General features: G+C 42.1%; 2 protein-coding genes across 4 annotated transcripts in view; one reads left to right on the top strand and one right to left on the bottom strand.

Moving 5' to 3' along the window:
• The window catches only part of EFCAB14 (EF-hand calcium binding domain 14), a 40,701-nt gene extending 22,443 nt beyond the window's left edge, over positions 1-18,258 (top strand). The window contains exons 5-11 of the mRNA XM_043876474.1: positions 2,555-2,665; positions 4,801-4,905; positions 5,934-6,125; positions 7,902-7,988; positions 10,275-10,383; positions 11,312-11,437; positions 14,798-18,258. Coding sequence (XP_043732409.1) covers positions 2,555-2,665; positions 4,801-4,905; positions 5,934-6,125; positions 7,902-7,988; positions 10,275-10,383; positions 11,312-11,437; positions 14,798-14,973 — 906 coding nt within the window. The 3' untranslated portion in view covers positions 14,974-18,258. The remainder of the gene's footprint in view (positions 1-2,554; positions 2,666-4,800; positions 4,906-5,933; positions 6,126-7,901; positions 7,989-10,274; positions 10,384-11,311; positions 11,438-14,797) is intronic.
• A 1,610-nt stretch (positions 18,259-19,868) lies between these two features.
• TEX38 (testis expressed 38) lies at positions 19,869-24,776 on the bottom strand. Of its 3 annotated transcripts, none has more exons than XM_043877016.1 (2): positions 23,969-24,776; positions 19,869-20,610 (listed from the first exon to the last, which is right to left on the bottom strand). In XM_043877016.1, exon 2 carries the CDS (start codon positions 20,483-20,485, stop codon positions 20,000-20,002), a length of 486 nt encoding a protein of 161 aa, XP_043732951.1. In that variant the 5' UTR covers positions 20,486-20,610; positions 23,969-24,776; the 3' UTR covers positions 19,869-19,999. The 3 variants fall into 3 exon arrangements, with proteins under 3 accessions (XP_043732951.1, XP_043732949.1, XP_043732950.1); XM_043877014.1 differs by having other exon boundaries at positions 23,942-24,776; XM_043877015.1 differs by lacking the exon at positions 23,969-24,776 and adding an exon at positions 23,724-23,823.
• Positions 24,777-24,828: the final 52 nt, after the last annotated feature.

The following is a 24,828-nucleotide window of genomic DNA, read 5'->3' on the forward strand; positions in this document are numbered from 1 at the left end:
TCTCTAGACCTGGGTGGGGAGAATGGGTTGGGAATGGAAGGAAAAGAGGGCACATAAGCAACATGAGACCCTGGGACAGGAAATGAAAGAAGAGATTCTGAAGCAGAGAACTCCAGACAATGGGTATCAAATCTAGAATCTTTGACTTTTAAAAGTCAGCATGTGGCAAGTTTGATTTGATTATGTACCAGGCTCTTGTTTTTGTTGTTGTTGCTTTGTTTAGTCGCTAAGTTGTATCTGACTGTTTTGCAACCCCTTGGACCGTAGCCCACCAGGCTGCTCTGTCCATGGGATTTCCCAGGCAAGAATACTGGAATGGGTTGCCATTTTCTTTTCCAGGGGATCTTCCCGACCCAGGGATCGAACCTGTGTCTCCTGCATTGGCAGGTGGATTCTTTACCACTGAGCCACCAGAGAAGTCCCACACCACCCTCTATAAACGTATAAATTGTTTGCACCAGAGAATGAGAAATTCATAAGCCAGAAACAAAAGACTTTTACAGCCATACCACTGTGTGTGCGCAGTCTCTATAGTCTGCTATTTGTCCAATATGGTCATCTGCTTACAACTTTAAAAAAAAATGAGGGACCAGATGAGACCAGTTTCTTTTTGCTATTGTTCCAAAGGCCAAGTGGGAAAAAGGTAGGCCTCTGTACCTTCAATACAGAAGCAACTCTGGCAGTCTTGCATTCGAAGAGGAAATTTGTTTATTCTCACATTCATTCATTTAATAAATATTTGTGGGGCGTCCTCCAGTATGTGCCAGGCACTTTGCAGTTGGTGAGAATACTAGTTTCAGGGTTTTGCTGTAGAGTTCACATGCTGTCAGCTGCTTCCTTAAAAAAAAAAATCTTAAACAAGAGCTTACTATCCTTTTGTATCCTGATGGGCTCATACATCCAGTCAGTGAGGATTCTCTAACAGTGGATGTCTTTGAATGCTTGTAGCTTCTGTAACAACAAAGCTTGTATAGATAACATCCCTGCTTAGAGACTTCTGCCCAGCATGTTGTCTCCTTGCAATTCTGTGCATTTCTAATGTCAGGCACTACTTTTATTACAAGCGGCTCAGTTTTGAAGTGGTAGGTCATCTCAAAAACCTAACTTCAATATATCTCCTGTAATTTTTTTTTTTAATGTTGAAAATGACATTTCCTTTTCTCTTGGATTCCTGGCTGGCTATTGGTGTAATAAAAATACCCTTGGTTAAAAATACTAATGGGACACTATAAAATTGTCAGTGTATCTTAATGAAAGGCCAAAACCTACCAAATTAGTAACACTCTTTTGTATGATCCCTTAGAACAAGCCGATTTTAAAAAGACAGTTTCTGAATTACATTCCTAAATCCTCAATCCACTTGGGCTCCTTACACACAATGAAAGCAAATAAGCTACTACCCATATCAAACTCTACTCAGTAGTTACCGATGGGATTCTAAAGCAGAACACATGCTGCCAAATGAAATTTTCCCTTCATCTCTGCGATGTTGGGTTTCCCAAAGCCAAAAATAGCCCCACCTATTTTTACTCAGAAGTCATCATTTTCTTCTGAGAGTGGCAATCTACCGTGTTACCTCTGGTCATCTGCCTGCAGGGCCTGATAGAGACAGTTTGTGGGAGAACTTTACCTACAGGTCCCAGGTTTATAAACTAGTACTTTTTTTTTAGGAAAGCTCTGGCTTTCCTCTATGAAAAGTGTGTGTGTGTGTGTGTGTGTGTAGTTTCTGGTTAATTGTGTCAGCACAAGCTACATGGAATTCATAGTTTGAAGATATTTGAAATAATCCTCCATTAGGTCAGTGTTTAATGTAAAATCACAATGATATACCACTGCAATCCCACTAGAATGACTAACAAAGAACAGACTGAGGATACTAGTATTGATGAGGAGATGAAATAAACAAGTTAAGCATACATACCATATGATCAGGCATTCACTCCTAAGTATTGTGTTGACAAGAAGGCATATGATGAAGGGAAATGAAAACATATGCCCACATGAAGACTTGTATGTGAATGTCCATAGCAACTTTATTTGTAATAATCAAATGTTGAAAACAACCTAAGTGGCCATCAACAGGTCAGGAGATAAACTGTGATGTATCCATACAGTAGAATGCTACTCAACAACATGCTGAGTAGCTACAGCGTATGTAAATCTCAGAATAATTATACTGTATGAAAGAAGCCATACCAGAACAAAAAAAAAAGTACATGCTCACTCACTGTTCTGTTTATATAAAATTCTAGCAAATGCAAACTGACACATATAGGTATATAGATAAATAGGTAGTGATAGAAAGTGGATCAGTGGTTGCCTGGCAGTGGGGAGGAATGAATTACAAAGGGGTGTGAGGAAACTTGGGGGTGATTGATGTTTATTATCTTGATTGCAGTAATGGTTTCACAGATGTGTGTGTTTGTGTGTGAAAATTTAGCAAGTTATACATTTTAAATATGTTCAGTTTATTGTTTATCAGTTGTGTCTTAATAAAGCTATTAAAAATTTCAAAAAGGAAAAACCACCCACCCTACTCCATGTTTCTGTTCAGAGTGTAGCTTCCATTGGCAACACTTTAAATAGTGTCCATCTTGCTGTGGAGGCAATACAGAAGACTGTGGATGAACACAAGAAAACCGTGGAGCTACTACAGAGTGACATGGTAAGGAAATCTACAAATGCTACCGAAAGCCAGCACACTCCCCCAGCACACTCCCGCCTGCCCTCTTCTGTGTTATCATGTGATACTAACTTGCCACTTACCTAAACAGACCACAGGAGGCACCTTTTTAAAAGATACAGTAGGCAATGTTTATTGATTTTTCTACAATCTGTTAACTAAGATAGGAAAAGCTGAGTCTTTTGCAAATGTGGTGAAGGAGGTACAGCACTAAGATACCATTCTCAGAGTGGAACGTGTCAGAAATAAAATGGAAAAGAAGGAAAGGGGGTGAGGAAGTGTCTTATTTATTGCTACATAACAAATCACCCTAAAACTTAGTGGCTTAAAACAACACTGGATTATTTCTCACTCTTCTGTGGATCAGGAGTTGGGGCAGGGCTCTTAGACTGTGGAATGATTAGAGGCCAAGCAAAGAGGAGCTCTAGAGGGTGAAAGGCCAGCTTGGGTGTTCCAGCTTTAGCCAGTCTCCCAGTCAGATTACAGCTGCATGGATGACCTCAGCCTATGCCATGTGAAGCAGGATGCTACCCCACCCCCTGTGAGCCCAGTCAACGCACAGAATCATGAGAAATAGTAAACTATTGTTTTAAGCCACCAAGTTTGGGGATGGTTTGTTATGCAGCAACAGATAACTGAGACAACAGCAAAACCCCTGCAGTGTTCGGGAATTGCTTTCAAATTTCTCTTAATGCTGTGCCAATATAAGCTGTCTCAGTCCTTCAAAGGCTTTAATTTATCTCCTAATGGATACTCAGCTCCACGAAAGGTTTATGAAGGATGAAAAAGAATGGCACAGCCCTCACTGTCCTGCCAGAGAGAAGAGGTATCCATACGTGAAATCAGGATGGTACAAGGCACACAAAAATTCCCTAGATTCTCCACCAATTTCTAGATCTCCCCTGCATGTTGTTTTCAAGCTTTGGAGTTTCAAGTTTAAACTGAGCAGTTTGTACCAAGGAGACCTGGACTATATTAGAGCTCTGGAAAGGAGGGTTTTTCATTTTCTTCAGAACAAGTACTCCTTATTTTCATTTAGTGGGGCTGACCCAGAAGAAAAAGCCCTGATCTGGGTGTCTGGACACCCTGGATTCTAATTCTAGCTCTACCCTGTAACTGTTTGATCCATGATAATAAAGACTTCTCTAACCCAACAGCTCTTTTATTATTATTATTATTCTCATTATTTTAATAGCTTGAGCATTTTCACAAAGTAATTATTTTCTAAAATAGTTTTTTCCTAACTCAAAAATTCATAGTTTATAGAACCATGGGATTACTTTTTTTTCTCCTCCTCCCCTTTTGTTTATTTTACCATTTGATTATTATAGAAGCAGAGTTGACAATGTCTAGGATTTCAGATTTCAAGGAAAACAATTTATTTTGGCCAGTTGCATACTCTTATCATTTTATTTGCATCTTTTAAACTTCTGTGGTTGCCAGTGGTAATCCTACTACTGAATAAGCCATACAAACATTTTCTGTTAGAGGGAAAAGTGTATATAAACATGTCATACTTCAGTCTCTTCAGAGTCTTGAGCAGTGGGAATGGGATGAGAAAGGAAGGGTAGCCTTCAAACATAACTCTTGGCATGTGCTGTACAAACTGAAAAGTTGGTAATGTGCATGGTTGATTATGTTGCTCAATGCCCAAAGCCAGTGAGTGGTTCCATGACTGGCTGTTCTTTGAATGTGCAGATCTCTTTAATCCTGGAAAAATGGTGACACTAACCAGGTTCAGACCGAGTTGGTCCTGGGAGATACAGGGGTTCTGTAGTTTCTCTGAGAATAAAGGGAACTGGGAGAGAAGACCTAGTTTTTAGGGAGTTCATTCTCAGTTTCTCATTCTGAGGCTAAGAAACAGGACCTCAGTTCCCTGACGTAGTCTGGGTGCTGCTGGTCCAGTCCAGGCTTTAGGCCAGGCCTCCCCAGAAGTACCTGGTGCCCTCAGGCCTAGCCCGGGACTGGTCACACTAAGGCTTTCGGGAAATGATTGTTGATTAATCTGTGAATGCCCCTGTGAGAAGCTGGAATGTTCCAGGCCATCCCTGATGAATAAGTGGTTGTAGTTATTAGTAGTACTTATTGCCTATACCAACCTCTGTTCCTATTAACAGAATCAGCACACCTTGAAGGAAACCAATGGAAGCAACCAGATCATTCCATCACCTTCCACTCTATCTGAACTTGACAATAAAACCCACAGTGAGAATTTGAAACAGGTACTTTTGACTCTGGTTTAACTCCCTTGAGACCACACTATAATCTGAAGGTGACCTGCGTAGTATGGGCTCTGTGTTGTGGTCCGTCAGCAGGCATCTCTTGCCTGCCTGAGAGCTAAACAGAGAGAGGGTACGTGTGGCTCTGTCAGGGATCCAACATGCAGCCTGTCTCCTCCTTGGCACATTGCTTTTTTTTCCCCTGCATGTCCCTCAGTGGAGTAAATTCCTTTTCACATCTTGAAAGTCATAGAGTAACCAGATTATCCTGAAACTGTTTTTGAAAAATAGCAGTCTGGACAAATTAAAGATGGATGAATAGTAAATTAAAATGATAGCTGTTTTGAGTCACAGTTCAGAACAGTAGAAAGCATATCCTTGAAAATGAAGAGTTTCTAAAGACTAAAGACCAGAGGAGGGAAAAGGATGTTGAGTTCAGAATCACATTAAAGAGAATAAAAGAAATCTTCACTAAGAAGAATTCCTATACTGAGTTTAATGCCCTGTAAAACCTGTAGTCATCATTCCTTTTTAAATAGCAATCAGTACTGGAGAATGTCAATAAAAAAGAATTGAATCTTATACTAAATAATGCACTACCTGTTATAGTTTTGCTACATGAGCCAATTCAGTAATTGGTATTGTTCCAATGGTGGTTTCACTCTTGACAAATTAGGTTAATGAGCATTTCAGTTAATAACCCAGCAAGCTTTCTCCCCAGCAGGTGAGGTAAACATTGGGAAATCAATTTCCAAGCTCTCAGCTTTCTAGGACCAGAGAGTGAAGCATGTGGGTAATCTCTTCCCTCTTTCCCCCTCCTGTCTAACTGAGGTCAGATAATTCCAGAAGGAGTCAACTGGGAGCAATTCAGAGTGGAGGGACAAAGCAGAGACAGACAATTGATGGTCTAGAGCAGGGAAAGGAGTTTACTTCAGTAACTTGACAAAATAAGAGTTGTTCACTACTGCTTCCCTGCTTTTCTAGTACATGTCTTTAGCTGGATTCCATAACTTGATTTATTTCCACTCTAGGATATCCTGTACCTCCACAGCTTTTTAGAGGAAGTAAACAGTGCCCGAGTTGGGTACCAGAGACAGAATGATCTTAAACTCGAGGGGATGAATGAGACCATCAGTAATCTTACCCAAAGAGTCAACTTGATAGAAAGAGATCTGGTTGCTATGAGCAAGGCAGAAAAGCAAGCGAACCTGTCCTCCAGCATGGTAAGCCTCTTCCCCTCTTTTTGACGTGTTCTGTGTGTTTTGTCTGTACATGGATGACATTCCACCACCGTTTCAGACACTGACCTCTGGCATACTTGAGAGGCTCCACATTTGTGTTGTGCTTAATCCTGTCTCCTTTAATCCTTACACTAGCTCTGTGATGTGAATGGCACAGGCGGTGTTAGTCCTGATTTGGAAGGGAGATGTGGAGAGGTTCAGTTGCTTGCCAAGGCCTCCCCACAAGTTATTGGCAAAGATGACAAGCCTCCTTTTGTGTTGCCGGTGACTCATCTGGTAGGGAAGCTACGGCATATATTTCCAAGGAAAGTCTTCTTGATCTTTTCTTTTTCAAGTTACTAAGGATGGAAAAAAGTCTGGAAAAAAAATGTACGTACATGAAATGGAATCACTTTGTTGTACATTGAAAACTAATGCAACACTGTAAATCAACTGTACTTCAGTTTGAGACTTCCCTGGTGGTCTAGTGGCTAAGATTCCATGCTCCCAATGCAGGGGGCCCCAGTTCAATCCCTGGTCAGGGAACTAGATCCCATGTGCCACAAGTAAGACTCAGCACAGCCAAATTTAAAAAAAAAAAAAAATCAGAAGTTAAAAAAAAAGTTATTAAGGGTGGGAACAATGACAGTGACAATAACTAGAGAATCTTGTTTTTTTAAACCCAAACTAGGCTTTCAGACTTGTCCTGTTTCAGTCTTCATCTGACTTTGCAGAAAATGTCAGGAAATGACATTGCAAGAAAGCTGTTTAAGACACGTCATGTCAGACCAGCTCCTCCCCTAAAGAGATCATTGAGTCCATCCTCTCATTTTATACAAGAGGAGCCCGAATGATGTACTGAGTCACTGATGCTGACAGATTGTATGGTTTACTGATTTTTATGTTACTGCAAATAAAATGTGATGGGGGTTTTTTTCTTTTCTTTTTTAAAAAATCACCTTTCACATATGCACTGTTTGAAATCCATGTGGATTATTTTTTAATAGCTGCAAGCCCCACCCTTAAAATTTTCATACAGCAAAGACATAGGCATATGTAGAAATAGAAACCAAATATAGGACATTGCACTGTAAATCAAGTAACCGCCAAAGCTGGAAGCAAGCCCACAAGTAACGTCAAGCTCTGGCACATAGGAAACAACCTTTGAACTGGCTCTGCCACAGTACAGCCTTGGCAAGTTGCCTGGCCTTGGCTTTGAGATTAGAGGAGGAGAACCCGTTCCTCCTCCTTTCCAGGGGTGTGTAATTTACTACAAAGCTGCGAAGATTAAAGGAGCCTTCTTTCAAAAAGTCCTTTTGAACTTAGCTAAACTAAGCATGGTAGAGGCTAGGAATTTGGGGTGATTTGATGAGTATTAGGCCTTGAAGGTTGGTTTTCAAGGCTTATTGTGAAAACTCACCGGCCGTAAAGCTCCCCATACTGTCCTTCCCCTCCCCACTGTATTTTTTTCCAGAAGAGGAAATTGCTAATAGTACCATCTGTCCTACTGTTTTTTCCAAAAGTGTCATACCCAGCATGGTTTTGGATTAAAGTTCTCTCCTTTTTTGAAGTTTGTGATGGAAACAACTAGAAACACTAGTTTCAGCTTTGTCTCTCTAAAACCTTTCTCCTACTCTTATTCTCCTGCTGGTATTTCTGTTGAGTGTTCTGAGACCCTTTAAATAAGTTTGGCAAGTTTGTTTAAAAAGTCCTAAACGTTGCTTAAGTTTTCATGTTTTCCTTTAATCTTCTCTTGTTTTGTTCCTTTTACCCTTTAAGGTGAATGATAGAGCTGCCACTCTGAAGAGAGAGTCTTTGCATCAAGTGACCAACAGAATAGAGTCAGTAAAATCCCAGGGCATAAAGGTAAATAATAAGAGGCTTTCTCTGAAGTAAGAGTAAATGCATAGGCATCTGCTTCTTTCTCAAAGGGAGCACGTCAGTCTTTTTTGCTGAAAACTTCAAGACACAGTAATTAGTATATTAGTAAATAAGTAAATACTTTATCAGGCACCTGTCCCATGCCCAGCTCTCTGCTAGAAGCTGGGGTGACCACAGTGAGCAGGATAAACATGTGACTGCTCTTGTGGTGGAGCTCAAAGTCCATCAGTCAAAAGATCATTAACACATAATTGAGTGGAATATAAGTGCTACAGAGGAAAAGTACAGGATATCACAGAGTGTTAATAGAACAGGAAGACTTCCCTAAGGAAGGGACTTTTAAGCTAAGACAGTAAGTTCTCTGTACTGTTGATGGGAAACAGAGGCATAAATTATCTAAAAATGGTATCTAAACTAAAAATTATTTCTTGTTAAGATTACAGTCTTTGGGGGAATGGAAGAGGGGAGAAAAGATTGTAGTCTCAGTGCATACAGAGTCCCTTTAAGCTTTAGCCAGTTCCCTTCACGTTGTACCTTCCCTTTTTTCCTTTCTCCCAAATATATTGTCTAGATAAGACAAACAATCTGATATGTTTTGATATCCCCGGAAAGAAAAGGTGTTTTCAACATTCTCTGTGATTAGAGTATTGTGTAGTATTAGTATTATAAGACCTGGGTTAAGATAAAGGAAAAGCCAGGAAGATCATGACTGGGTGACTGAAATATCATTTCATATGCACATTGCATTTGATAAGCTCAAGGATGTGAGTTCACAGGAAATGAACTTGGGAATGAACCATATGTCAGACAGTTTTCAGTGTAATGCTTTCCATCTATACTTGTTCTTAACAGTTTTGTGTATTATCTAGATAAAAATCACACATATTAAGATTTTAGTGCTTTATAAGCTAGGTTTTTATTGAGTTTTCTAACTGCTACTACCAAAAAAAAATTTGAACTTCACCTAGAGAATAACAAGAGAAGTTTAAGATCCAGATAAAAATGTTGAGCACAAAAAAAGTAACAGGTGATTATTGGAAAGTAGTAGTGATTTCAACAACAGTTCAGATTTTGATAGTAAATATCAGAATAAAATAGAGCTAGTACACATTTTTGCCTGGATTTTTTGGCTTTACTTTCTGACACTTTGTGATTTTTAACTGTTACCCCAATATCTTAGTGCTGCTTCATCTAAGCATCCTAGCAAAGTGCAATTTCTCCTTGCTATAAATTATTCAAACATTTAGTACCTAGTTTTAGCTATATATATCCATATTTTGACTCCCTAAACAAAGAGTGATCCATGGTGGTGGTTTAGTCCCTAAGTAGTGTCTGACTCTTGTGACCCCATGGACTATAGCCTGCCAGACTCCTCTGTCCATGGGATTTCCCAGGCAAGATTATTGGAGTGGGTTGTCATTTCCTTCTACTATACAGTAACTGTTAGTGTAGAATAAGGATAGGAGAGAAATAAGTAAATATATGTTGAATGAAAGAAACATATAGTGGTCAATATTGTAATTAGACATAGGATCAGGACCTTTCATACTAGCCTATGCAGTTAGAAACTGACCTCACAGAAATCAGACTTCTCTCTTTTTATAATTAATTGTATTTTTATATGCCACTATATCATCCTGGAATGAGGCAGAGGAAGGGGAAAATTTTTTTTAAAGATACAAGTAAGGCCTTAAATTAGAAATACTATAATTCTTTCATGTTCCTAACAGTTCCTGCCACCAGTTGAATAGTTATCATGGGGGACAAGAAGGCAGATCAAGGGAATACTTGTGGTCTGGTTGCTTTTTTTTTTTTTTTAAGGTAATAAGAGCATGAAACTCTACCTAAAGTGGTATAGTCACAAGGAGAAGTAAGCTACTCAGGAAAATTATTTAGTTAGTATGAAATAGTTCCTAGACAACAGGATCCTGCCCATTTAGGAAATGGGTGTCATGAAGGCACCTGAGCAAGTGTGCATTCCTTTACTGCTGGCATATGCATGCCTTCCCCAGCTGCCAAGTGCACACAGCGAATCAGATCATCTGTGGCATAATGTTCCCTGAATGATCTAGGCTCAAATCCAGCCCAGCCCTCATCAACACTGAGTACTAAAGATGTCTCTAGTAATTACTGATTCATTCCTTCATTGCTCTCAGAGGGAGCCTATTTGGGGTCAAGAACTACAGGCTAACTAGGCTTTGGGAATATCATGAAGAATCAGATGAGGTCCTGCTTCTGCCTTAAATCTTCTATGATCTTTGTTTTGGACAGAAAGAAGATAGTTCAGATTCTCAGGTATCTAAGCTTAGAGAGAAACTGCAGCTGATAAGTGCTCTCACAAACAAACCTGAGAGCAGGCCTCCAGAGACTGCCAATGAAGGTAAGATATTCAGGATTGGCTTCTGAATATTTCACGCAGGCTTGGGCAGCTCGCCTCCCACACGGGGAATGGGGAAAGGTGTTCTGGCAGGACTGATGGCACGGAGTGAATGATGCCCGAGCGCACCGAGTTGAAGCTGCTACACTTTGCTTTCATTTAGAAAAAGCCCATTTTGCACATGATTTGTACTCCAGTCTATTAAGGGAAGAATGGGTAATGTTTAGCTGGAAATAGACTTTTCCATGCTGTCTGCATCCAATTATAGGCAGAAACATTACTGTCATGGTGTGTATTAAACCAGCCCTAAATGTTGTTTATGGGAGTCTTCATTTCTGTAAGTGCATAAAATTTACTTAAAAATAAATATTAGTCCTCCTGAAAAGCCATTAACAAGTAATAATGTGGGATCATTGAGTTGGAAGGGCCTTTGACTTTAGGCAGGGACATAACCTAATCGATATTAGCAGTTGCATCAACCTCTGCTGGTGCTGCTTAATGATGTAACCAAGGCACTAGATTATGTTCGTTTTGACCCCTACCCACCCACAAGTACTTTTCATTTTGGGGAAAGCAATACAACTTCTGTTACTCTCTTTTACTTGGGAGACAAAAGTACAGTGGGAGGCCTTGCCCGGACATTGTGCTACATAATTGTATGGTAGCGTTATTTCAGCACAGCCGGTCTGGTGACACATACCCTCAAATCAGGCTCTTAGCAGAGTTCCCACGATGTCAAATCCCCAATGCTTTTCTCATTACAGCTTGAACTCTCAACCTCTAAACACATATAATGCTAACTTGAACTGTAAGAGCATCCAGTTGGGACCACAGCTTCAAACTTAAATATTGAAGTTTGAAGGTGACCTTCAATACTGGTTTAATTTTATATCAGACTGGTAATACTAAAACTGTATATTGTTTGTTACAGAGGAAGTACAGAATTTCACATCAAAGCCATCAACATTGCCAAAATTCCCACGGTCTCTTGGAGACCAGGTTGAGAAAGCTGTCCAGCTAAGACCTGCTTCCCTTCCAGGAATTTCTAGCATCGAAGGTAAAATTTTTATATTATGGAATGATTGAGGAAATAGCTCAAAGTTGTAGCTTTCTGACTCTTTTAACTTGTAAGATAAAGATTGATATCTAACACTGTTGAGAACTTCCTGTGGGCCAGATACTTGATATGCATTATATCATATAATCCTGGTAACAATCCTGGGACCATCAGTAGTCATGTACTATACCCATTTTACCGATAGGGAATTGCCTGAAGTCCATACAGCCAATAACTGATGAGGCAAAATTCACACCAAGGCATTTTGACAACGAAACTTTTACTCTTAACCACACTGCATTATGTTATCTCTCTGTGAATGTTTTTTAGGGTCTTCAGTCATTCAATGAGTACCTAGTTAGACGCAGTGTAAGCAGTAAGAATACAGTATAAGAAGATACAGTCTCACTTTCCCCACGGATATAACAGTCCAGTGAAAAAGACAAGCAAACATAATACTGCGAGACTAGCAAAGTAAAGTAAAAGTTGACCCTGTTTGTCAGAAGTCCTCCAAAAATGAGGGGTCTTTGGCTGAAAATCGGCAAGATAAATGTTAGTAGGAAGGATCTGATTCACAGAGAAATGTGTTTGCTTTGCTTCCAGCAGTATGTGTTCCATCCCTCTTTGTGGTGTTTGGTCTCCTGATGTTGCACTTGCTAACTGCCTGGAAAATCACCCATTCCTGTCACCCTCTCTGCCTGACTCTTCACCTCACTTTAAAAACCTTTCCATCAGGAAACATTTTCTTAACCTCCCAGGATGGGACTAGGCCCTCCTGTGTGTGTACTCACAGTATCTTATGTTTGCACAGGTCACACTATTGTAATTTCCTGGGGAGTTATAATATTTAACTTCACTCCCAGCCCCTATCCTCATGCCTGGGACATGTGAATATTTGTTAAGTGAATAAGTTATCTACAGGTTACAATTAATTCTTAAAGCATAGAAGACTTAAATTTACATTGCCATTTAATTTGAGTTCAAATGAGGTGGATGAACCTAGAGCCTATTGTACAGAGTGAAGTAAGTCAGAAAGAGATAAGTATTGTATGCTAACATATATATATGGAATCTAGAAAGATGGTACTGATGAATTTATTTGCAGGGCAGCAATGGAGAAGCAGACACAGAGGGGACAGACACAGAAGCAGAGGGAGGGGACATATGTATACCTGTGGCTGATTCATGTTGATATTTGACAGGAAACAACCTAATTCTGTAAAGCAATTATCATTCAATTAAAAAAATTTTTTTTAATTTATATTGCTATTTAAATACTTGCTTCCCTATCCCCATTTTTTTTCTTTCTGTTTTCTGGGGAGACAGGAGAGTGTTAAGTTGTGTTTGTTGGCAACACAAGTTGCCTCCTCCTGCTCTTCATTTTTACATCAAGAATTGGTGAAATAAAAGGAAGAAAGACTGTTAGAGCAGATTAAGAAATAGCCATCTTAGCATTTATACTTTAATCCCTAATATAGGTGGTGCACACTTTTGAATGACTACATTTTTTAAATGACCTGAGGCAACAATCTGATTTTTATTAGAATACTCTTGCAGAGTGCTTAGCACATTCTATAAACTCATGCCCCGTGTGTACACACATGCACACACACACAAAAAACATTTTCCAGTTGACCACTTGGTGGCAGGAATTGGGAACAAGTGTCTCATTGCTTTCCTGGTTTTCAGAGAGCTTTATATAGCTGCTTTGCTGGGGCTTTTAGGACTGAAAGTAGGGACTTACACAAAAGCTTGTCTACAAAATTGCTTAACAATGCTGTTCTCTGGTATTAGAGACTGAATCTATTTTTTTCTATTATTTATGTTTAATTGAAGGATAACTGCTTTACAATATTGTGTTGGTTTCTGCCATACGTCAGCGTGACTCAGCCATAAGTATACATATGTCCCCTCCCTCTTGAACCTCCCTCCTGCCTCTCACCCCTTCTCACCCTTCTAGGTTGTCATAGAGCCCTGGTTGGAGTTTTCTGAGTCATATAGCAAATTCCCACTGGCTATCTATATGTTTCCATGCTACTATCTCCATTTGTCACCCTCTCTTTCCCCACTCCCCCATGTCCATAAGTCTGTTCTAGAGACTGAATAATTAATACTAACTCATTCCATGGGGACACAGTCAAGCCCTTGTTAAACATTATATAAACAGTTGGCCCTCCTAAGTATTCATTACAGAGCCCGCTCTTGGGCAGGGTGGGAGAGTGGGGAAGGTCAGTCTCAGAAAGAGAATAGTCACATCCTATTATCCCCCTTCCCCCAACCCCTGGCAACCACTAATCTCTCAACCACTTTCTCTTTGGATTTGCCAATTCTGGGTGTTTCATGTAAGTGGAATCATGTAATACATGGTCTTATGTGTGCTTCTTTCTTTCAATATGCTTCTTTCACTTAGCACAATGTTTTCAAGGTTTATCTATTTTGTGGCATGCAACAGTATTGCATTCCTTTTTTGACTGAATAATATTCCATCCTATGGATATACTGCATTTTGACTACTAGGAACAATGAAGCTATGAACACTCGTTTACAGCTTTTTGTGTAGACACACGTTTTCATTTCTCTTGAGTTAATACCCTAGGAATGGAACTACTGGATTATATAATAACTATTGAATTGACAGTATACCATAGTCTGTTTTATAGGCCATCAGAGCTCCTATCAGTTAGCTCTTTAGGCTTCTGCAGTCCCTTCCACCCCTTCAGCATAAGAATAAAATCTGGAAAATCTTAAAGAAAGGCCCTGAATAGAGAGAAAATTAGTCCATTTACTTCTCCTGTGATTGTCTGTCACTGCTTCTATTTTGGGAGGATGGTGCCCTACAGTATTCTCTCATCCTTAAATTAGGATCAAGAATTAGTCTTTCAGGGACTTCTCTGGTGGCTCAGCAGATAGGACTCCACCTGCAGTGCTGGAGCACAGGTTTGATCCCTGGTCCAGGAAGATCCCACATGCCGTGGAGCAACTAAGCCCCGTGTGTCACAGCTACTACAGCTACTGAAGGCTGCTCACCGGGAGCCTGTGCTCCACAGCAAGAGAAGCCACCTCACTGAGAAGCCCACTCACCACAACCAAGAGCAGCCTCCACTCGCCACAGGTGGAGAGGTCTGCACAAGGCAACAGAGACCCAGCACAGCCAAAAATAAATCAATAAAAATTTAAAAAGCAAAGAGAATTCCTCTTTGAGATTTAGTAAGACCTTAAACTTTACCTCTGGGGAACAAAGTCAGCAAAGTAGCTTTTCTTTTAGTGCTTTAAATTCAGTTGAGACTACTTTTTAAACTGTTAACTAAATTTAGCTATGCATATAGGTATATATGTGTTTTTGTGATTCCTTTTTAACAGATCTTCAGGGCTTATTCCGTAAGACTGGCCAGGATGTGGATGGGAAACTGACCTACCAGGAAATCGAGGACTCCTTAGAGTCTGTTGGGCCAGAACCAGAGCATTTGAGAGAGTTTGATTCTGATGGAGATGGAAGATACTCATTCCTGGAGCTGAGAGCAGCTTTAGGTGTCTAGTCTCATCAAGCTCATTTCAGAAGTGGATGTATGCTGTGGACTACCTATTATCTGCTCAGCTAACAAAAACAACCCTTTTACCTACCCATCAATCCTCCAGTCCTCCAAACTACAATAGCAGACACATTGTCACGTTTTAACTTGTTTGAAAAAGCTATATAAAAGTTATTTTTTTAAAAAAAAGACCATTTTACTTATAATATTCAGAAATCTATGATTTCCTGAAACCAGTAAGATCTTAATTTTAAAATTGCCAGAAAAAAAGTCAAGCCCTCTTTTTTTCTCTTTCCTTTTTCTGACGGGAGGAGACCTTATCTTTTAAAACTGGAAAATGTGTATATAGCAAGACTAAGCCACCTTTTATATTTCACATAAATTTGCCTTAAATTAGCTGCACTTTATACAGACTCAGAAAATGTCTTTCCTTCAGCAGATAGACCTTTTCTGTTTGTAAATATTTAAAATGAAAGAGTCATGCATATTTTGTGAGAAGTGGGAAGAATGGTTTGAAACAGGATGTGAACAAATGACTTGTTATTAAAAATTGCTAATCTTACCTGGTAGCAGCTTGAAGCTATGTCCCCGTCTCCTTAAGACATCTTTAGGTGCTGCCATGGGGTGTGGCCTGGTGCTGGGGGGAATAGATTTAGGGAGCGGACACTGTGGGGACAGGGCTGCCTCTAGACTCAGGAAGGTAAGATCTGGCTATTTGTTCTGTCCTCTCAGCTAACCCCAGCCTGTGAACCAGAAGTCTTGTTGGGGATTTTCTCATTTTAATCCTGTTTCAGGGTTTATATGCATAAAAAGTTAATCCAGTAGGAGCCACATTTCCCCCCCTGAGTGAACTAGATTATCTTCCCCCACCCATCCACTCAAGTCTACCTTTAAGCTCTAACCGACTTTCACCTCTGATACTATCTCCATTCTGAATGGCAGGGCCGCAGTCCCTTGGCCACTGTCTCAGCCTGGCGACTCAGGAACTGTAGAAGAAAGCACTGCCTCTAATTCTGACCCAGGAAACTTCTTGAGATTTTTACCTGGGGGCTAACCAAGAACCTAATGTGTTCCTCTGTGGGCTGACTAAGGCCAAAAAGGTTGTAAAATGAAACGCCTGAAATCATGTTACATTTCCTTACAACTGCAGCGCGGAAATAACTAGAGGCTTTCTGTCCAGAGAACATGGCAGGCAGGCCTGGAGTAGGGGCTTCACATGATGGCAGCAAGTTTTTTCAAATCTAATACAAGCAAGTATAATCCTCCCGTTAAATACTTTTGTAGCCCTGGTACTAAAGGTCCCTGGACTAGAAGGAATTGTTTCTCCTTGTCACCTATGTTTGTGCTGTGTTGATCTTAGAAGCAACCTTCAGGCTACACAAAAAGGAAACTGAAGAATTTAACTGTGCTGTTGGCCAAGTCAGGGAGAAACTAGAGAAGACTTCAGACTTCTTTAGTAGAGCTGGTTTCCATTTTCACTTTGTCCAAGTTTCCCTGTTAGCCATGGATATAGTTGAGCACCTTTAAATGTTTAAGGGCTGGTTTTTTTCTTCATACGATGTTCAGCTTGGTGTTGGCTAACCTTTCTTTTTCCCTGGAGATATTAAAATTTAGAGTTAAGGCAGGATGACATGAATGTGTCTGCTTACCTCATATGGCTCATGTTTCTAATTCCTTCACCTCTCTGTGCTATTTTATGTTCTTGGAAAGGTTTAAATATAGTATAAAATTAGTCTGGCACTTTAGGTAACTTGAAGATAACTTAGTCTTCTGGCTGCCTTTCATGCCCCCTCCCTTTTTTTTAATATATATACCCTTGCAAATTTTGTAACAACCAAATAAAATTCTAGCAATAAACTATACTGCTATATCTGTATATATTGTACCATAAATAATATGTCCATACCTGGAAGGTATTTTTTGAGAATTGATTTATATGAAATATACTTGAGGGTAATGTAGCTTGTCCTTTTTAGTTTCAAATTCTTATTCATAGGCAAACACTTTGAGGACACCTTTACTCTTTGTATGTACTTTCCTTTTGCATCAGCTGTGCTTTTTAGTTTATCCTCTGTTCTTCCCACCTCAAGGTGGATGGTACCATCCTCTCCCCTACCAAATTTGGCAGAGGTGTTCCTCTACACTCTTAGACTTGTGAATACCCTTGTCATACCACCTGGGAAAGTGCTATATCTCCCAGGTAGAACTAGGACATCTTGAACTCCTTTGTTCTAAGTTAAGCACGTTTGTCGGCTTTAAAAAAGAATCCCCATAAGCCTGTATTGTTCATTATTTTTTTATTTTTAATTGAAGGATAATTGCTTTACAATATTATGTTTGTTTTTACCATACATCAGCATGAATCAGTATCGTTCAGTATTAATTTGGGATTTTTATTTGAAAGTTGTCTTAACTTACCCAACGTGTGTTGATCTGTAATCAAGCCTAACCTGCCACACCTCAATCCTGAGAGGAAGGCTGAGTAGAGTTAGTAGTTTTGGTTTTGGTTTTCATTTCAAATGCTTTTTTATCTCTTCATTCTGGCAGCTCCTACTGCTTTCCTAAGTTACCCAAAGCATGACTTCTTGGTCCTGTTTTTCTTTTGCCTTCTATCTGGTATAATGTTTACCTAGAGAGACTCCCCCATAAATCGAGGGGCAATATATTAAAGGAAGAGAAGACTCGAAGAGAGAAACTGGCTTAGATCCCTAAATAGTAGTGTCATCTTTCAGGCAGAGAAGGGCCTGGCTCTTAGGGTTGTGTCTGTTACAGCACAGCTGAGGAGTGGACGTTGTCCACCTGCTGCTAGCTGCTTGCCCTGCCTTCGGCATTCCCCCGCTTTGTTGCTGGACAGAGCCCCATTTGCCCCCCTTCCCGCTCTGGTCTCAGCGGTCACAGTTGAAGATTTTGACTGAGATGGGCTCATACTCATAATGGCCTGCTGTTGAGTTGTTTTTAGTGACAGCTTTTGTTTGCTACACACCTCATTGGCTTGCTTACCAACACAACACCAGTTAGATGTGGGTCCTCTCTCATATCCAAACCAGAACACATTTGGGTGTTCCTGAGACTTTATAGAGCGTATATTGTTTGTTATACGAACCTAACCTACCTTGTTGTTTTCTCATATTAAGAAATGTAAATCTACTTTGCTTTAGTGGAGCTATTTTGGTAATGTTTAAGCAGTTTTGGTTCTGTTTAGGGAGTGAATTCAAGATTTCCATCACTTAATTTTTGGGCTTTGCTAATTTCATATCAGTAATAAAACCATTTTAATTTATCTAAATTAAACATTGCTTTTTTCTTCCACTGTGTCCATGATTAAAGGCTCACGCGTGCACTGCCCCCCCCCCCCATTAATAAGAAAAAAAATCTACTTTGATCCATTTTTATGGACTCCTTCCTCCTTTTGAATGCAAAGCCTAACAGATGGTGGACAGAAAGTAACACTGAAGAATCTGCAGATTTGCCCAATTTGGCCCAAAGAAATGAAGGCGTTTTGGCAACTGTGGGGATGTGGGCAGGGTAAGGGAAGAGTAAAGCCCCTGACTCTGCATCAACCAGGGAAGTTCCACTTAGCCCTGCTTTTTATTTTGAGGTTCACTATAGGAGCATGTTTACAGGAAATACTTCATGTCTTCAGGAAAAACGAAGGAAGAAGGCTTGAAATCCATTGCAATATAAGGGTCATAGAGGAAGAGGCTGGGGCTTTTTTCACACAAGAGAAAAAATTTTTAATTAGCTCTACATGGTTGCTAGATTCTGGGATTACACACACACACAATCTGGGAGGCCTTTCCTCTCAAGAAAAACCATACATAAAGCCTAGCTCATAAATACAGTAAGGGGATTTTCTTATTTCCAAAGGGAAGGAAAATTTTATATCCTGGAGCAGAACTAGATTTTCTTAGATTTGAACTGGGATCAAATAGCCAGTATTATCTTTGTCTCTCCTTTTAGAATAGTTTCCAGAAGATGCAAAAAATAATATTCACATGCACTGGATCTTAACTTTGGGAGAAGCCATGAATCCCTTTAAGATTTAAAAAAAAAAAAAAAGGGGGGGGTACTTTTAGGAGGTTCATTGGCCAGCCCTCTGCCAAGTCAATCTGTGAACCAAGTTAATCATGCCCTACACACACAAATCATTTTCCAGAAAGTTTTCAAAGAATACATTAGGGAATGGAGATCATGGTGAATGGTGGAAAAATCAGGAACTTTTGATGCCAGGCAGACATAAATTTGAGACTTGGCAACGTGATATGATGAACTTCCCTGGTGGTCCGATGGATTAAGACTCTGTGCTCCCAATGCAGAGGGTCTGGGTTTGAACCCTGGTCAGGGAACTAGAACCACATGCCACTACTAAGAGTTCACATGCCTCAAATAAAGATCCCATGTGCCACAACCAAGACCCAGCACAGCCAAAATAAATATTTTTTTAAATGATATGTGAAATGCCCTTGGAAACTCCTGATCTGAAAGAGAAAGGTGGTGATATCTGTTTGACAGTGTTCTTGTTTTAGAAATAATGTAGAGACAGTGCATCATAGATGTTAACAAAGAAGGCAATTGAAGCGGCAGTGCAGTGTGGTTCATAGATTTCATACTGACTTGTTTTGGCCACTACGAATCACCATGGCTCATGCATCCTCGATGACTGTCACTCTTGTGGCTGTGCGCAGTGTCCCACAGAACAGCACCTAACCCAGGGTCTGGCACATGGTTTTGTTCTGAAATAACAGATAGAGGGATGTTGAGCCCGTCACAAGTACTGGCTCAATGTGTCTCCCCACAGCCATTCCCACTGGTGTTGGTGAGACTGAACTTTAGCGTGGTTTGCAAAATGCCCCCCGTCAGACACTGCCCTCCTAACAACAAATGAGACACATGGAGCCTTGGACTTTTTAAATCTTTCATTAGGTGACATCCACATGGGCCCTGGCCTTGTGTCAATACCACCTCCCTGAGATCAGCTCTATTTCCTGTTCTGCCCCTGATACCTCCAGCTCCCATCCTCAGTGAGAGGAGGCTACAGTTCTGAAGCAAAGGGCTTGGCATTCAAGCAGTGGTCCCCCTGGGCCATTGTGGGGAGAGAACTGAAGTGGACATTCCTTTGAGGACAGGTGGCCAAAGGGTAGGAGACCGAGTGGTTCAGCATCGGGGGTAGGTTACACAGGGAGAGGGCAAAGGGCACCTCCTGAAAGATGGGAATTGGGAATGGGGAGCTGGCCTGGGGCCGCAGCATTGGGGAAGAAGGTGGGGGCTGCTGTGGGGGAGGCTGCACTGCAGGTTGCAGGGGGCCAGGGGCCTCCACCTTGGGGCTGCTGTCTTGAGCAGCACAGCTCCTGCTCTCAGGGACATCCAGCTCCCAGGGGCGATCTGAACTCTGGACGTCAGTCGCAGTCTTGGTGGCAGCAGGGGTAGGGCCAGTATTGATGGCTGTGTTCATGCCATAGTGCCGTCGCTTGTTAATCCAGTACAACAGCGGGCTGTAGGTGAATGTGGCTGCTCTCATCACCTCCACCCACTCCTGGGCACGCTCTTCCCGCCGCAGGTTCTTCCTCCAGTGCAGAAAGAGAATGCAGCTGCCAGTTACCACAGAACACAGCCCCAGGAATCCAAAGTACAGTGACACCCACACTAAAGGCAATAAGAAAAAAGAATAAGCTGGCTGAAAGGTGTAGTTTGAGGAGTCTCAGCTGTTTCTCATTCCTCTCCTTAGCCCTTTCACCAGTCGTCCCCTCCACTTATCAAACCAGTCAATCCTAAAGGAAACCAATTCTGAATACTCAATGGAAGGACTGATGTTAAAGCTGAAGCTCCTATACTTTGGCCACTTGACGCGAAGAGACCACTCATTGGAAAAGATGCTGATGCTGGGAAAGATTGAAGGCAGGAGAAGGGGATGACTGAGGATGAGATGGTTGGATGGCATCATTGACTCAATGGACATGAGTTTGAGCAAACCCTGGGAGACAGTGAAGGACAGGAAAGCCTGGTGTGCTGTAACCCATGGGGTCGCAAAGTCGGATACGACTTAGCGACTGAACAACTCCTCCATTTAACCACTCTCTCCATTCCTTGCTTTTCTTCTCATTAACTTGCCTCATCATTCTTTTATTCAGTCAAAACAGAATTTTCAGAGAGCTTAAGAGGCCACCTTTAGCCCTTCACAGATAAGGGAAGTAAGGTCTAGAGAAGCATGCTGCCCAGGCTTACTCAAGCCTCTGGATCCCAACCCTGGCCCATCCAAAACATCAGAATAAGAAGCTTCACTGCAGGCAAAGCCCATCAAGAAAGTAGCAGTTTACCAGTGGATGGGACACCAGTATCCCATCCCATTTCACCAAACCCTAACCATTCAATTGAGATGGTCCTGGGATATTCTCTGGGTGGGCAGAGATACATGGCCTCTGCCCTCAAGAAATCTGTGGTTTTCTAGAGTAAACCCTGTCCCACCTCTAATACTCTTCCATGCAGGCAGTCATCACTCCCATCCAGGCAAAAGGTCTTCCCTGAGTGCCCCCAAGCCTAAGGGCACAAAGCAAGCAGCAGGGGTTTGGGGAGGGAGCGCATTTACCACCAGGGAGGCTGAGGTCCTCGCTTTGGGGATCCATACAGTCAAATCTTGGTACCTCACTGGTGAGAGGGAGCTCCCCTACTCATCTGTTTAGCCAATAGGAGTCCCCAGAATGCCCAGACCCCATTGTTCCTTAAAAGCGGGTCACTGAGTTCCGAACACTGAAGATCCAGGGGCAGCATTTGTAAAGTCTAATGGAAGGAAGGGACTCCACCAGTGGTGTTTTCTGGACATTGTGCACCTCTACTGCTTCTACCAGGGCCTGACCCACGCTCTGAATTGTTGGTCCTCTACCCCTGACCCACAGAGCAGCCTCCAGGACAGGGTCCTAGGGCCCTCAGCGGCTTTTTGTGTCCCTAGGCTTTAAGGAAAAGTTGATGGATACCTGTCCCAAATGGGGACTGGGACAGGGTACACCCAGAGCAGTGGGCAGCCCTGACCTCAAGTCTTCTATGATTGAGTTATCACCTCCTTCCTTGGCTCTTACAATCTCTTTTGTTTAATTACTTTCCTTCAGCCAAGTGTTGGCAAATGTTTCTGGCCCTATGGGAGCTTCCCACCAGCCTCACCTTCCTCCCCATCCTTCATACGCGTTTCCCTTCTGACCAGATGACTCTTCAACAGACCCTGCCCATTCCCATCTCTGGAGCTTTGCTCACACTGCTCCTCCACCTAGGAGTGCCCCTCCCCACTCCCCCCCTCACCCCATCCTCAAACATCTGCTTATCCTTCAAGGCTCAGCCCAACACCCCATACTCTGTGACAGACAGTTGTTTCCATCAGCTCCCAGAATTTCACCATGTCCAGTTTGAAGGCACTTTGAGAGCTGTCTAGTCCAACTCCCAGCAGATGCTTGAGTCCTAGAAGCAGATCTCCTCTATGCACCAGTAATCCTTAGAACTGCTTGGGTCAGGGACTTGCTCACGCCTCCTGAGGTTACAGGCAGCTCAGAAAGCTAACTAAGCCCAAGTCAGCCTCCATGTAGGTTGCACCACTAAGCTTAGATTGGCTTCTTGGCACCATCTAATTACTTCCCTCTTTAAGCCTTCAGCATGGCACTTGGGGATAATGAGCATAGATTTCTCTCCTGGTTCCACTTAATCTGGGCTCTCCTTACTGGCTCCTGCTTTTCAGTCTCCTTTGCTAGTGTGCCTTCTTTTCCCTGGTCTCTAAATGTCAGGTGCCCTAGGACTCAGTCCTCAGCCCTCTATCCACATTCATTCCCTCAGTGATCTCCCCCAGACTCACGGCTTTAAATATCATAGCTACACTGTCAACTCTCACTGTTATAGCTCCAGCCCAGATCATTTCTCTGAACTTGACTCATATACCCAAAAGCCTGACTGACATACCTCCTAGCCAGTCTATTAAGTTACCTCAAACTACCTCGTCCAAAACCAAACTCCTGATGGCCCATCTTCCAATACCTAAGCCAGCCTTCCTCCTGTCTGTAAATGGCAACTTCTTTCAGTTGTTCAAGCCAAAAACCTGACAGTCATCCTTGATGCTCTTCATTCTCTCACACCCACATTCATTCCAGTAGCAAAATCTTTAGGCTTTCAAGACATGCCCAGAATCTGACCAGTATGCCACCACCATCACTCTAGCACAAGCACCATCCTCTCTCACCTGGTCTCCCCCTATAGTGTGACCAGCCGTCCTTGATTGCCTGCGATTGAGGGAGTTTCCAGGACATAGGAATTTTGATGCTAAAATCAGGGAAATGCCAGGTAAACTAGGAAAAATTAGTCACCCTTAGGAGAGCTTCCATCCTTGTCCCCCACGGCCTATATTCCACCAGCAGTCAAAATGATCCTTTTTAAAAGTGGTGCATATAAGCTACCCACTCCAGTATTCTTGGGCTTCCTTTGTGGCTCAGCTGGTAAAGAATCCACCTGCAATGCAGTAGACCTGGGTTCCATCCCTGGGTTGGGAAGATCCCCTGGAGAAGGGAAAGGTTACCCACTCCAGTATTCTGGCCTAGAGAATTCCATGCACTAGTCCATGGGGTTGCAGAGTCGGAAACCACTGAGCTACTTTCACTTTCACTACTCAGAACCCATAGTGACTCCCCATCTCAGATTTAAAACCAAAGTCCTCAACCAAAGCCTACAAAGCCCTGAAAAACCAAACTGCCTGTCCCCATGCCTCCTTCGCACAGTCACTTCCTTACTGTTCCACAAGCAGGGCAAGCATGCTCCCGCATCAGGGCCTTTCCACTTGCTGTTCCATCTGGAAGGCTCTTCCCCCAGATATCCGTACAGACCATGCCTTATTTCCTTCAGGTCTCTGCTCACATGTCCCCTTATCTCTGTCTCTCTTAGCCTGTTGTTTTTTGCATAACATGTTATTATCACCTAACATTATTTATTTATTTATATTGTGCCTTACCCTCCATAAATTACTGTAAACAAACACCTAAGGATTTCAGGCAGTCAACTGCTCTGAAAATAAGATAGTGGAATAAAGAATATAAAGTGATGTGGGTGCATCAAGAAAAGTTCCCTTGAGATGCTCTCTTGTGAACTGAGCCCTAAATGATGGGAAGACAGCCACGTGCAAAGGGAGCAGCCAGTGCCAGGATGCTAAGGCAGGTACAGGCTGGCACACTTAGAGGACTTGCTGATCTCAAAGTTCACCACACTACTCCCAGCACAGGCCAGGGCCTGGGGTCCATCTCCGAAACTGAAGATTGGGCTGAGCAGAGTTGAAAGTGCTGTCCCTGCCTCTGAGAGGTCCACCATTCAAGAGGGGCTTCTATCAGGTAAGCCCCAGACAGGAGGAATTTCTTGAGGACAGACGGATTGGTGCCATCACAGGGGGGCCTGCTCCAGGTGAGACACAGGTATTGATGTCACTGTCCAAGTCCAGGGGATGAAGAAGATGATGGCATTGGGTGGAGAGACAGCGTTCCAGGTATAAGGACTTGTCGAGAACAAACCCAGGTGTCTCTCTGGGGAGAAGAGTAGTTCAGTTTGGCTGGAGTTCAAGGTAGGTGTCAGGAAGCAGAAGATGAGAAGACCTCAGAAACAGCTGGAATCTCGAAAAGAATTCAGTTTTGGGGCAAATCTCTTGATGATTCTCAGCTTCAGTTTCCTCGTCTGTATAATGGGGATGAAACTTGGGCTCACGTGCTATGAATCAGAGTCCTGCATATAGAAATGCTCAGTAAAGAGACGCTGCTGCTGTGATTAACAGCTGATGAAAGGGCCTTCCATGCTGAAGGACGACGACTCCAGCGTGTGCCTAAAGAATTTAAAAGGCAGCAGGCACGGTGG

The sequence above is a fragment of the Cervus elaphus genome, chromosome 20 (genome assembly GCF_910594005.1).
Source record: "Cervus elaphus chromosome 20, mCerEla1.1, whole genome shotgun sequence".
Lineage (NCBI taxonomy): Eukaryota > Metazoa > Chordata > Mammalia > Artiodactyla > Cervidae > Cervus > Cervus elaphus.